Source organism: Lepeophtheirus salmonis, chromosome 6 (assembly GCF_016086655.4).
Source record: "Lepeophtheirus salmonis chromosome 6, UVic_Lsal_1.4, whole genome shotgun sequence".
Lineage (NCBI taxonomy): Eukaryota > Metazoa > Arthropoda > Copepoda > Siphonostomatoida > Caligidae > Lepeophtheirus > Lepeophtheirus salmonis.
The window spans coordinates 1,606,096-1,619,941 of NC_052136.2; the positions used below are offsets into that span (position 1 = coordinate 1,606,096).

The window sequence follows — 13,846 nt, forward strand, 5'->3', positions numbered from 1 at the left end:
ATGTAAAACATTACCTTTTGGTTGATATGATCTTCCTCTATAAGGTCTCTTGTATCCAATTCCCTAATCCGAAGGCCTTTCATGTACCTTTTGATCACCTCTCTTCCAAGATAGTGATACCTTGGGAGGTTCAGTTTTCCAGGAAAATTATTTGCCAAAACCCTTTTTTCGCATCTCCCACATCACAAGTGATTCGATCCACCGGCGCACCTGGAAGGTGAACCAAAGGTCCTTGGCATGAATTTATTAGTTGATATAGCTTACTTAATCAAGCCTTGCTCTTGCAATTCCCCCTCCTCTTCACAATTTCCATATAATTCCTCTAACTTCTTTAAATTTTCCCTTTGGTAAATCGTGGGATGCTTTAATGTGGTCGAGCATATTTGTTGGAGAGATGAATGCTCGACCACATTCATCGAATGAATACTCCATTATCTTTTCTTGAGGGCCGCTCAAATCATCCCATTGATCCGACCCATTGTCAGAGAAACTTAATCCTCGAGGAGAAAGGCTCAAATCAGAGATAGGACTTAAATGGCTCCTGTTTCTTGATGAACCCGTTGTAGATTGAGTAGCCGTAGACGTATTTGGTAGATAATCGAAACGAATCCGGTTTGTTTTCATTGTAATTGTAGAATAATAAAATAAAATATACAGCTCTTGCTGTCCCTAGCCAGGTAGAAATGAAAAGAATGAATGTATAAGTGTTGTGTCGTTCGCCATGATTCGTTCTTTTGAAAGACTGTTTTTAGTGAACATACTAAACCGACTCAGTCATGTATCATGACTCAGTCCATGACGTGCAACATTACTTGTTACATAACATGAGTTACATGACTCTGAGCAAATACTCCTGTAAGTAGGACCGGGCACGCACAAGCATGAATTCAAATACACGTGCAATTCCATTCCATTCATGTCCACTAAGTGTTGTGCTCCAGGGTGTAGAACGAGCCACAACAGTCTGGTGTTACTATCAAACAACAAACAAACAAAGAAAACCTGGACTTGATACAGCCTTGCTGAGAGCCATTCCAAGGGAAACAGATCTGAAGAAGACAGATTAGGCACCATACATAAGTAAAAAACTATGTTCCCTACATTTCAACGAATCTGATTTCATCTGTGAGTCTAAAAGAAGTCGACCCTTTGCAAGGCTCTAAAGAAGAGGTAAGGCAGCTGCTCACTTTTGGTGCGTATACTTATAACTGTCCTTCTTTTACAGGTACCTCAAACTAGATGTAGTACCATCCCTATGGCCAAACTGCCCTAACTACCTCTCAACTCCTATAGCTTCATCAAGACCAACTCAGGCTGTGGCTACATCACGTAGGGCTCAACAGTTCAATGAAATGAGTTCTGTAGAAGAACTTGATGACAAATTGGCCAAGGAGACACTCCCATCAAACTTCATCCTCATCAGAGAACCAACGGTTGCCCTTTTGAAGCTATCCCATGATGAGAAATTGGGCCCCCAAGTAGTAGCCAGCATCCAGTTTGAGACAGATATGTCATTCAAAATGTACCACTCTGGTGTGTTGATTGACAAAAAGGCAGTGTCACACATCACCTCAGAAGGTAAGGTCAGCACTGCGATTTAAGCCATCAATTTGGCTTCCTTTCTGGGAGCAAAAGAAGAATTGAATAAAACAGAAACCTGGGAAGACATTTTCAACAAGTTAGTGAAGTTTCTCAACTCCTCAGAGATTGAACCTAAGCAAGCTTCTAAGCTCTCTTTCATTCGTGAGCAAATGGCTCTCCTCTTCACCAAACTAACAGCTAGATAATATTTACCTTTTCTTCTTTCAACCGCACTCATGTGGGAGAATGTGAGCTCAGGACTATGTGGAATATCCTAAACGTCAAGACACCTGGAGTTGGCTACGAAAGGAGAGATGAGCTTCGGGAACTAATCTCTTAGAAGAACAAACTTGGCCCCTCTTTCTTGAGAGATTTTGACAACTTTCTCATCGAGTGGCAAAACAGTAAACCACCTGGCATCAGCAACCTTCCTAGCAACAAAGCAGACGTGCCTTGCTGCAGCAGATCTGGCAGAGTATCTTCTCCTAGATGAAGACTTCTCCTATGTACTCCTCGGCATGTTCCAGTCTGATCCCATCGAAAGAAGGTTCGGCTGGTAGAGACAACTAAGTGGAGGTATCTACTACATCAGCGTGAGACAGATCCTGGAAGCAGAAAAAAAGATTCGTATTCTGAGTCTTGTCAAATTCTCAGGTAAATAAGATATTTGTTAATAGTAAGCTTCTTTATTTAGGTATTACTTATTTTTACAATATAATAATATCATAACAATATTTGACTTTTTAAATTTTCAGGTCTGACTACTTCAGAAATTAAAGGTCTGCTGGATGAAGACCTGGTAAAAGCTGAGCTCATTTTGACTAACTGGCAACCAGATGACCTCCAGGAACTAGCTTCCAAGGGAGAGAGTAATGCTCACTACTTTGTTGCCGGGTATATCGGGTTTTCTTTGAAGAAAAAGATCAGCTGTACATCCTGCCAAGAGTTAATGGTCATCAGAGACACACCTACGGACTCAATAACCTTCGATAGCCCAACCAATCAGCATCTAGACCTGAAAGAGTTCATCGACATAATGAGTAGAGGGGGTTGTCGACTCCATCCGACCTTCTCTACCTCTCCTGTCTTTATGTTCACTCCATGTTCTCTTACATCACAGCTACTCCTGAAGAGAAATACAGTTTACTTGGCACCCCAAATACTAGAGCTTCATTTGTTGCTTCCTTGACAGGATGCAGGACAGTTTAAACTCTGACATTATCGCCGTTGTGGGAGTAAAGTGCGAGGAAGTACATTCCTGGTCAGCTTTTATACAAAGAATTTCATTCGCTTTGTTTAATGTCATGGGTAACAATTTGAGTGCTAAACTGAATGATGACATCCGATTTTTAACAAAAAAGAGAATGGCATCTAAGAATTCAGAAGCTAATAGAAAAAAAGCTAAATTTCAATCAAAATCATCTGACTTGTAGACTTGGACCAACTTTGTACTTTTTGATTATGCCTTTTCTTTTTTATATATTTTTAATGTTTATTTTGATGAAAGTACTAATAAAATACCACTTCTATTAGAAATCTTTATTATTTTGATGATTTATCCTAGCAAAATACTTTTAAAAACTCTTTATTTTGTCGGAAAACACTTGAAGAGAGACATTCTATATAGAATAAACATAGACACATATTGGAAATGCGTGAGCGCAGTGTCCTGTCCTGCTTACAGGGGTCCTGTCGTAATATTCTTAGTTAGTATTTTTAAAATATGCTGATACTATTCGCTTAGAATCAAGCTAACAATATTATATTGATATTATGTTTACAAACTTTCTAAGGATAGTTTTTATGGATATGTTTTCGTGGATAAATAATGTAATAATTCAATAGAAAAGAGCAATTCCAAGAAACTAGGCACATGGCATAATACTTGTAGTATCAGTTACATCGAAACTCCTTAATTAAATTAGCATAAATATGATTATTACTTAATAATATATATTGTATCTATCCAGAGTCACACGTAATAAATCTATTAGTATATATTAGTACTAACATATGTTAGTTATTTCCTCCAACGACTAATATCTTCATCTAGGACAAGTGTATATCTTTAATTTTAGAGTTTAGGTATCAGTTGTTATTGATAAAGCCTTCATTCATTTTGTACGTATACATATATATTTAGCAAAGTTCATTATGTAATTCACAAAATGCTAAGAATTTTATAAGCTACTACCATTTTTTTTATTTATACAATGATGTGAACAAGTTGATAGAGTTCAACCATTTAAAAGAAATTTGATAAAATAAAAATAAAATATGCTGATTAATTTCATCTTCAAATATAATTTATTAATCTTGTGAATCTATGGGAAGTCTCGTGCCACAAATAATATCTCTTCTAAAAAGACAACATATTTAAAATGAAATAAAAAAGCTTTTGAATAAAAAAAACCTGCTTAAAGTAAGTGTTTCAACTTAGAAGAGCTACAAATATTACCCCTCCAACATTTTTTGTTATGTAAATTTAAACTAGTCATAAAAAATCAAGTTTATATGGGACATTTTATACGTTAAAGTTAGTAATAATTACGTATAACGTGATTATTAGTTAGAAAATTTTTCCATATTTATATAGATAAAAAGTGGTGTTCAAAAAGTTCCGTTCAATATATATTTATTTAATTAAATACTGGAAAAGAAAGGAAGAGCTGAAACTTCTTCATTCTTAAATCCCTCACTTTATCATCTTTAATGTATCACACAACCTTTCCTCCAAAATGAAACAGAGAAAAGGCCCGAAATCATCTGGTAGTTAGCCAAATAAGTCAATCATACCAACTGTCATATGCATGTCATGTACTCCCAGACTATCACTTTCATATTATTTCTTCACCATTTTTAAAATGAATTACATATAATTAAAATCTGCATCGTATTTTTATTCGTTACTATATTATAATATTTCTTAGTTATATTTTATTAAAATAGTAGTATTCATTTGTGTTTGTGCTGACTTATAATACTGTGTTATTGTTGCGACGTAGTCCCCTTATTCTTGTCTGGAGGAACATGTAGCAGCTTCTAATTTTAAGTTAATAATAATTCAGAACTACTAAAGCCTTGAGCGTCCCCTCTTTGACTTAGAGTCCTTTAGAATAACTTTTTACTTTGTTTATATATCAAAAAGAATAAATTATGTAAAACCCATGACGTATCAAGCGAGATTAGGCAAGCGACAGCTAACAAAAAAATACATAGGGTGTTTTTGTGTTAGGGAGATAACGCTGTGCCCTTGATAACTTTCCAACGAAGAAAAGGAGAGCTCCAGGCAGTCAAAATTCATCCAAAGACCTCAAAAAGAATTAACAGGCTCTTATATTACTATTTAATTGAATGATTAGGTAAAAAGCACATATTTCCTCTTGATTTATATTTAATATCACAGATGTCAGGAATGACGTTTACCTTGCTACACATAGGTTTCGTGATAGTAAGTATGCTATTATTATATAAAACAAAAATAATAAACTATGGTAAAAGTTGAAAAGAAAAATAACATGCACATAATGCTATTTATTATAACATTGTAAATCAATTAATCATCATTGATTCATCCCTTCGGGCTCTCTCTATTGTAGTGGTTCTTAACCTTATTGGAGGTACTGAACCCTACAAGCTTCATCAGTGCATTCACCGAATCCCTTCGTGATTGGAAAAATAAAATATGACTTCTACAGAATATATTTTATAATTGCACAAAATAAACCCCTATTTTCAAAGAACAAGTCTAACAAAACGTGAATTTCACACAAAAACATAAGCCAATGAAGATTAGCTGCTAATTAATGTGTCTTTTCCTGTTCCCTTTCCGACACAAGTTCAGAAATGCTTGGCTACACCTTGGCAAGTGCCACTCATATCGTTTTCTCAACAGAGTATGTTCCTTTTCTTTGTTTTTATGTCCACTATCCTCGAAAAGGATTTATCACAAAGATATGTTGTTACAAACGGATTGAGTATATCCAAGTCTTTCTTTGCAATAAGAGGGTATGGTACGATTTGTTTACACCAAAAAGTTGACAGTCTTGTTGTTCTGAAGAGTTGCTGTTGAAGCTGGCTCTGCTGAAGTTCAATGATTTCATTGAGATATTCATCGTTCACGTCTGCTGTCGCAACACTAAACGTGAAAGGCTGTCTCACCCATGGTGGATATGACCCAGGGGGGGGGGGAAGTATCCCTCGAGAAAGTTTGCGAAGTTATCATTTTCTATTCGTCGTTTCTATAAAGGTAGCTTTTTTTAAATGCCTCCAGGTTTTCTTCCGCTTCAATAATGCTGACTCCACCACACTGTATCTCTTTATTGACATGATTGAGAGCATCGAAAATATCTGCCATGTACGCCAAAGTGAGAATGAACTCAGAATTTTCAAAGTAATCTGCGTGACAATGACCGTACTCTCGCAAAAACAGGGCTAATTCCATATAATTGACAAAAACACGATTTCCAACCCATTTCCTTACATAGCTCATTGAAGATGCGGTGCTTCATAGCATTTTTTCACACGTAGTTTACATATTCAATAACAACTTTGAATACTTGTGCTACTTTTAAAGACAAGTTTTTTGTTTCCGACGAATGCCTGTACAGAACAAAGTGCGTAACAATGATGTGTGGTGCATCGGATTTCACCGGTGCTCCAAAACCAGAGTGTCGTCCCAGCATGGCTGGAGCTCCGTCCGAACAAACTGCAGAAACCATATTCCATGAAAGATTGTTGTCTCTGAAGAAGTAATCCACGAGTTTCTAGACATCGTCTGGCATAATTGTTGTTGTAAAAGGCTTAAAAAAAAAAAATCTTCTTTATCACGTCTTCTTTCATATAGACCACAAGTACAACAAACTGGCTTAGATTGGAAATGTCAGTGGTCTCATCGAGTTGGAGGCTGAATTTTACAGAGCTTGAAATCAGATCTGTAAACTACTTGTGCCAAGATGTCATTGCTCATGTAGTTTATTCTGCTGCTGATAGTGTCATTTGAAAGAGGAATTCGAGAGAACTGATCTTCAGCTGCTTTTCCCAGCATCATATTGGCCATGTTCAACGCGGCTGGTTTCACCAATCGTGAGTGGTTTGCCCTGCTTTGCGATGAGGTAGGCAACTTCGTACGATACTGTGAGGATTGGTTTGTCGATGGGTACAAAGCGAGAAAGGGCAGAGTAGCCTTTTCATCAAATTTGGCTCTCTTCACCTTGAATTCAGCAAGTGTTGTGTTCTTGTATTTCCCATCTGCATGCAGCTTTAGGAAGTGTTCCTTCAGTTTTGCAGGTGCTAGACTAGAATTGCTCAACTTGGCAGTGCAAATTATGCATTGAGGACGCTGACCTCCATCACGCTCCTCTATACACGTTAATCCATATTGTGCGTATTCATCAAACCACTTTCTTATTTTTGCTGGACATAGTTAGTAAGAAGGGATTGAAAGATGATCTATTAAGACTGAAGTGAAGATTTTTCAACACAGCTATTTATACAAGTTTAAACATGTAATATTTTCATGAAAATCTAATTTATTTGAACGTTTGTTTTTCCTAAGGACGCTCATGATATTATCATCGAGATGATACCTTATTATTATATACTTTAAACATGAAGTACTTTTAATATTAATATTTGTTGCTATATTCATAGGAGTTCAAAGTTCAAAAATGGCGCGCTTGACATTTTTAACGAAGTGTAAGGACATTTTTTCCTTTTTTTTCCCATGCTTCTTTTTTATTTTATACAATACATTAGAAAAATAACAAGGGGATATATTATGTTCAAATTTTGAGACTCGTAAATCTATTTTTTATTCAAAAAATATCATTTCGAAATGAGGGAGGCAACTATTAAAATAGTATCTTCTGTTATTACAGTCTAGCTTGTCAGTGGATGCGGGGGCTTTCCGAACCCCTGAAAGTCTCTCACCGAACCCCTGGGGTTTGATCTAACCCAGGCTCAGAACCACTACTCTAGACCCTTTATTCTATATTAACGTACATATTTTCAAAAAAAAAAAATTCTAACAAATTTACTATCAAACAAAAATTTTCATGTCCATTTTTTGAAAATGAGGATATTATTCTAGAAGCCGGATTTGGGTATGTGAGCCAAATTTACTACATGGAACTAGGCCAGGGATTGAAATTAGCTCACAAACTTAATCATAAAGTAATTTCTCCTCAACCAATTGAAAAGTGTAATATTGATCTTTCTATAAGGTGTTTTCACGAGTCCACTCTGAATGAACATAACCATGTTGTTCGAATGATGATCAATTCAGAAACTTCAAAAAGACAGGAAAAGATATGCATATTCTTAAGCGCTTATGGAATTGCATAAATGTGAACTCTAATACTATGAATGTATGTCCCAAAGAGAGATGATAAATTAAAACCAATTTCTGGAAATGAGTGGAAACAAATTGATTCTTGATTAAGCTTGAATGGCTAAAAACATGGGAGACACTCTCAAAGAAACATGGAGGTGATTTATCTCCCCAGACATTTCATGCGGCCTATCAAACATCCATAGGACTAGTCCATTTAGTCATTAGTCATATATTTACCGGATAAAAATAAAGTAAAAAATAAAGTTAAGCTTATTTTTCTCGTAAAATTAATTCGGACCCAATAAAAAGGGGTTATGGGTGGTACAGATAACTTGTTGTTGGAAATTACTAAATCAGTTGTCGACAGTTTTTGAGACTAGGAAAAAAATTCGTGTAGCCTTACTTTTAAAAAGAATATCATCTTTTTTAATCGATACTAAAGAGTCTAATTTTACAAGTGAAGAAGATATTTCTACATTTATCCACTTCATATCTTCCAATTTTGAACTGGAATTAGATTCACTTAAAGGTCTGGACCTGCACATTTATTTTGTATGTAGTTATGCTACCCATTCTATTTTAAAGACGCTGCACTAAGTTCTTATCTTTGGATGGATATATTACTTTCTCAATGGATAAATTGGGAAAATATCAAGAATTAGACTCAATTGTTTATGAAATTAATGGAGGTGGTCTAAAAAAAACCAGTGATGTAATCTATCTTCTTGAAGGACATCTCTATGAACTGTACCAACATATTTTTTGCAAATCAAAGGCGAAATATTATTCAGTCTATGGCTACTCCAAGAAGTTTTTTTTTTTTTTTTTTTTTGGTAAAAGGTGCACGCATATTTTCTATTTCTAATCAAAGCATAGTTTGAAATCTCTTCTCAGCAGCACTTTCTTAAATCTAATCGCATCAAAAATGTTCACAAATTTTTTTGAGTCAGAAGTGAACAGCCATCTTCATGTCAATAAAAAAAGTATAAGTGCTTGCAAAAAAAATTATAATAATAATAAAAAATTTAAAGCTAAAATCAGATGGGAGAGTAAATTAGCTCCTTTTTTTTCTTCAATATAATTTTGTATATTGAACATATTAATTATATTAGTTTCATTATACAATTAAGTTCAATTAAAATTATTGTCAAGTTTTCAATAAAAAAATTATACTTGTAGTAGTTTTAAAAAGGTTAAGTTATCATTTATGAGATGTTAAAGTTTCAATTTACTGCGTTTACTTTATTAGTAGGATAAATGATAAATCCATTTGCACTCTAGTAAAAAGAAGCGCACGCCAAAAGAAAATGTCGTTCCATATTCGATTCAGTGCTCCCTGCCTTAGTATGCCAGAAAAATCGACGGATTATATATCCAGAGGGATGGGTATCGAGCGAGTGCGCGTAAAAAGAGGGAACGAGATATATGGTACAACTGGTTGAAGTTACAGTTTTGGAAGATAGAATATCACGTGATACTGGTATAAAAATGATATATAATTGAATATAAAAAGTAGTTTAAATTTTCAAATTCAGGAATATCTGATTTATTTCGTGAAAATCATGAAAAAACTTCCAAATTTCTATATTATAGATTTATTAACAAATATTAATAAAATTCGCTAATATGATTTTTCATACAATGAGTACTCAAGAACTTATGATTATCGCTTAACCCGTAGCAGTGGATTCCAATTAAATTTGTAAATTAAAGTATTATAACGTATGTTTGAGATATTAAGTTAAATAAGTATAGATAAAATAAAAACACAACTAAAAAACGAATAATTATAACGAAAAATATTAATTAGAAATTTTAATAGTAGTTCTACACAGAAAGTGAAACAAATTATGAGGGACAAATGATATGAAATTGAAGTCATTAACACTAAATATTGCAAATGGATTCAACAAATTATTAGGGACAAATGTGACAAAATTGAAGTTATCAACATGAAATATTAGGAATGGATTCTACAAATTATTAAGGACAAATGTAAATTATAAATCTACAAAAATAATAAGACATTTTTATACAGAAATAAATATACCAATTATTAATAGAAATAAAATCCGCCTTTTTCCTATCATACTTCAAATTCTATGTAGAATCCTCACTCTTCTTTATCTAAGTAATTTGTAAAGCTGAGAAACGAAAAAGTAAATTCAATATGTTTAGTGTTTGACACGACTTATCTTAAATAAATTGCACTTCAACATGATCGAATTCGTGGCACATACCCAATTTTTAACGCGAAGAAACTGATACTAGACAAACTATGTGCACTCCATTTGAAGCTAAGATCCCCTTAGAGACCATTTATGCTGTTGTTCTTGACCATATTACTGTAGTTCTCTATCACCTTATCTCGGATATTATGAACAATTAGCTATATGCTAATCTTAAATTTGAAGAAGTATTTATTTAATTAATTTTTGAATATTTAAGTACATCAATAATAACTTCTTACCCAAGTCTTTACAAGAAGAAACTGATGTTAGACAAACTATTTCAGCACCATTTGAAGCTGCGATCCCCTTTGACATCATTCATGCCGTTGTTCTTGACCACATTACTGTGTTTAAGAATAAATGTAGTTTATTCTTAAAAAAGTTATTTGATAAATACTTACTCTTACGAATCTAATATTTCAATATTCCATTTTATAATTAGCTTGTTCTTGACACTTTTTACTGATAAACGGCATCTTATTTTTGTATGAATGGCTCTCGATATGCTGAAAATCATCTCTAAGTCTCAATTTACAATAGGTGTGTTTCTGTAAATTGTCTTTTCAGAATTTGCTAGGTCTCGCAAATCGTTGTACGCAGGATTTTCATCTAAAAATGAATCTAATTTTTTTTGAATGGCTCTAGCTTGATATCGACGCGTAAATGTTCGACAATAGTCAAGCTAAAAAGTAAAGGAGTCTTACTTCGAACGCGGTAATGGCCTCGGTGAATGAATAAAGTGGAAAAAAAGGAAAATCTGCCAACTGTTTTCCTTTTCTAATCCCAAGACTGATAATATAATTGTATGATAATTATGATTATCCGGCGAAAGAATACTAACTACTAGCTAGAGAAAAACTTAAGACGAAGTTGAGTCACCTGTCGACAAAAGTCCTTTTAAAAAAAAGATTTTATTAAGTGATCATTCAGTAAAAAGTATTCTTGACTCAAAGTGGTTCTTCCAAAGATAAGTTGTAACAACCAAGAAGTTAATTTCAAGAATCTACTCTTTTCAAGAAATAAGAAACGTATGATGTCCTCAGTTGTCACTAGTAGTCCTTGAAGTTACAACTAATCCATCTATTAGTCAATGTTACTATTACAAGGTTAGGCAAGAAAAAAAATGTGGTTTTTTTTTAAAACTTTGACCTCATCCAGATTCTGAACAAATGCATTGTATAATTTTTTTTTTTTTGTTTTATTTAGTAACATCTTAATTTTCAAAATGAATAATATGGGCCTACATCATCACTACCTCAATTCTCCCCTAGAGTACACCTTTTACTTCAAAAAATATTAATCTGGCATAAACAGCCCCAGACTTGATAATATTGATTTTACAGTCAAATTATGGTTTTAGCATTAGTACACCTTTTTTAATATACACAGTTTTGAATACAAAATTGTTTGTATTATTTGGCCTAGCTTTCCATTTTTCTCTGTGATGCTCTTTTTTAAAGAATTTCAAAACTGTATTAAGCTGTCTGCTAAAATTTAAAACCGTTGGTATTACTGACATTTTATCCTATTTTAACTCTATCATGACAATATTTGCCTTTATATGAATTTATGAATAAAACAATTGTAATCATTTTATTCATACAAAAAATCAACCTTCCATAAACGGTCCCAGAGTTGTTTTTAAAATGTAATATAAGTACAATATCGAAATAGAAATACTATTTTTGGAATCGAGTCAAAGAGTTTGAGTTCTAACTTTGAGTTATGTTTCGAGCCGAGCTCGTGTTAGGAGAACATCAATAGTTTACTTTTTTGAAATAAAAAAGATGTATTTTTTACAGATGTTTTCATTAATTTTAATAAGTTGACTCTTTTATGATTTAAAGCAGCTGACTTTAAGTATATTATAAACTCATAAAAGTATAACATAGGATTGAGATTTTTATATTAATTTATATCAATCAAAGACCTTCGTTTAGAATTCGTGTCATTTGATATTCATTAAACGTAAAATTGTCAATAAGATGTAACTAATAATAACTTGTGTCTAAATTATCATTCACAGTTGCCAACAAGAAATATAGAGAAGACTAGCTACAATATGTTTTCTTATAATTTTCCCTTTTTCCTTTAAACAGACAAGAGTGGATAAAAAAGCTAAATTGAATTTATATTTTAACTTCAAAATCATACAAAAAGTTTATTTAATAAACCATTGAAAGGCATTATTTTAACAAAATGAATGTGAACTATTAATATAACAAATTTCTTTGCGAAATCTTTCAGCAACGTGACTATATGTACTTCCTTTGGTTTTGATACAATTACGATGAGCAATCAAGGCAGATTCAAATGTTGAGTCTGTAGCCGTCTTTCCAATCAATGCATTCCGAATGAAACTATCACATCCGGAGAAATTACATTTGTTTTCCTTCCTTCTAACTAAAAGGTCTCCACAATAATGATTCAAGGATTGAACGACACACTTTCCTTTATTTAGTTTTTTAGTATATTCAGAATTTTTGTTGGAGGCAATCTCTTTAAAGAATTGATCCAATCGCTATATGAATATGAATAAAAGAATGACACAGATAGCATTATTTTGAGAGTACCATAACTTACCGAGGCCTCAGACACAGAAAGAGTCAATCTATTTTTATTGATCTTAGAATCACGACAAACTTCTGCCTTATTTTTGGGTTTTCCTGGAGCAGTAGCCATATAGGGTTCCAACTTTTGAAATATATCTCGATCAAGTCCATTGTATTCTCGTGGAAGTCTCTGACCAATGTCAACCCCACTAGCGATAGTAACTCCTGATCCAGACGTAGGGATATAGCTGGAAAAACACAAATTAAAACCAATTCTACAGAAAAGATATATTTAATATGATCAGCTCACCCATCAAGATACATATTTCCCTCAGAAGCAATCAAATGCCGGTCGCATTCACTTGCTTGAATATTGACACAACAAACATCTCTTCCAGGACAGTGATACGCAACAAATTTTCCATTGCAAGTGGAAGATGTTGAAATACATTGACCATTAATGCCTCTACATTTTAAATCATTTTGAGGGACACTAATTCGATCATTGTAGACACAGGCATTGGACGGTGTGAATAAGGAGGCTAAAAGAGGAATATACAAATCAAAGGTGCATTAACAACTAGAAAGAAATATATGATTTACCAAATGCATAAATAGCAAATAATCCAAGGTAAACGACTTTCATACTTTGGCAATTTTTAATCAACTGAGGAGAAAAGAGAGATTTATATGGTTTTTATGTATTGTAATGCACGGGGAATTTCCAAATGATTAGTACTTTTACACATGAGGATTTTCCAAACTGCATAAAAACAGGTTTGTCATTAATGAGTCATTCTCAACTGATTTATGAAGTTTATGTTGTACTTCAGTGTACATTTTTTCTAAATTATTATATACATTATTTACTAGTTACTTTATCCCAGAAATCTTATTTCCAATTCAAACAATGTCCAAATAAACGGATAGCCTTAACTACGTATCTATTGCTAAAAGACAAAGATTCGTATAATGACAGTTTATAAATATACAGGGTGCTACAACGAAATCCAGGGCTTCAGATCTGGATTTTTACCAAACCCTGGTATTTGATGACAAAATTGTATTAGAGGGGCTGTACCCTCCCCCCTAAATTCAGAAATGTTGCCTTTTTATTAGGAAATTCAATATTTGAAATTTAATTTTTC

General features: G+C 33.4%; 1 protein-coding gene and 1 long non-coding RNA gene across 3 annotated transcripts; one reads left to right on the forward strand and one right to left on the reverse strand.

Annotated features, from left to right (window-relative positions):
• The first annotated feature begins 901 nt into the window (after positions 1 to 901).
• LOC139905814 (uncharacterized) lies at positions 902 to 3,117 on the forward strand. Of its 2 annotated transcripts, XR_011780882.1 has the most exons (3): positions 902 to 1,170; positions 1,226 to 2,235; positions 2,337 to 3,117. It is a non-coding gene; the product is annotated as an uncharacterized lncRNA (long non-coding RNA). The 2 variants fall into 2 exon arrangements; XR_011780881.1 differs by lacking the exon at positions 902 to 1,170 and having other exon boundaries at positions 1,173 to 2,235.
• A 9,139-nt stretch (positions 3,118 to 12,256) lies between these two features.
• On the reverse strand, positions 12,257 to 13,455 carry LOC121120489 (uncharacterized). The gene is made up of 4 exons (XM_040715376.2): positions 13,302 to 13,455; positions 13,009 to 13,240; positions 12,730 to 12,946; positions 12,257 to 12,667 (listed from the first exon to the last, which is right to left on the reverse strand). Exons 1-4 carry the CDS (start codon positions 13,342 to 13,344, stop codon positions 12,338 to 12,340), a joined length of 822 nt encoding a protein of 273 aa, XP_040571310.1. The 5' UTR covers positions 13,345 to 13,455; the 3' UTR covers positions 12,257 to 12,337.
• Positions 13,456 to 13,846: the final 391 nt, after the last annotated feature.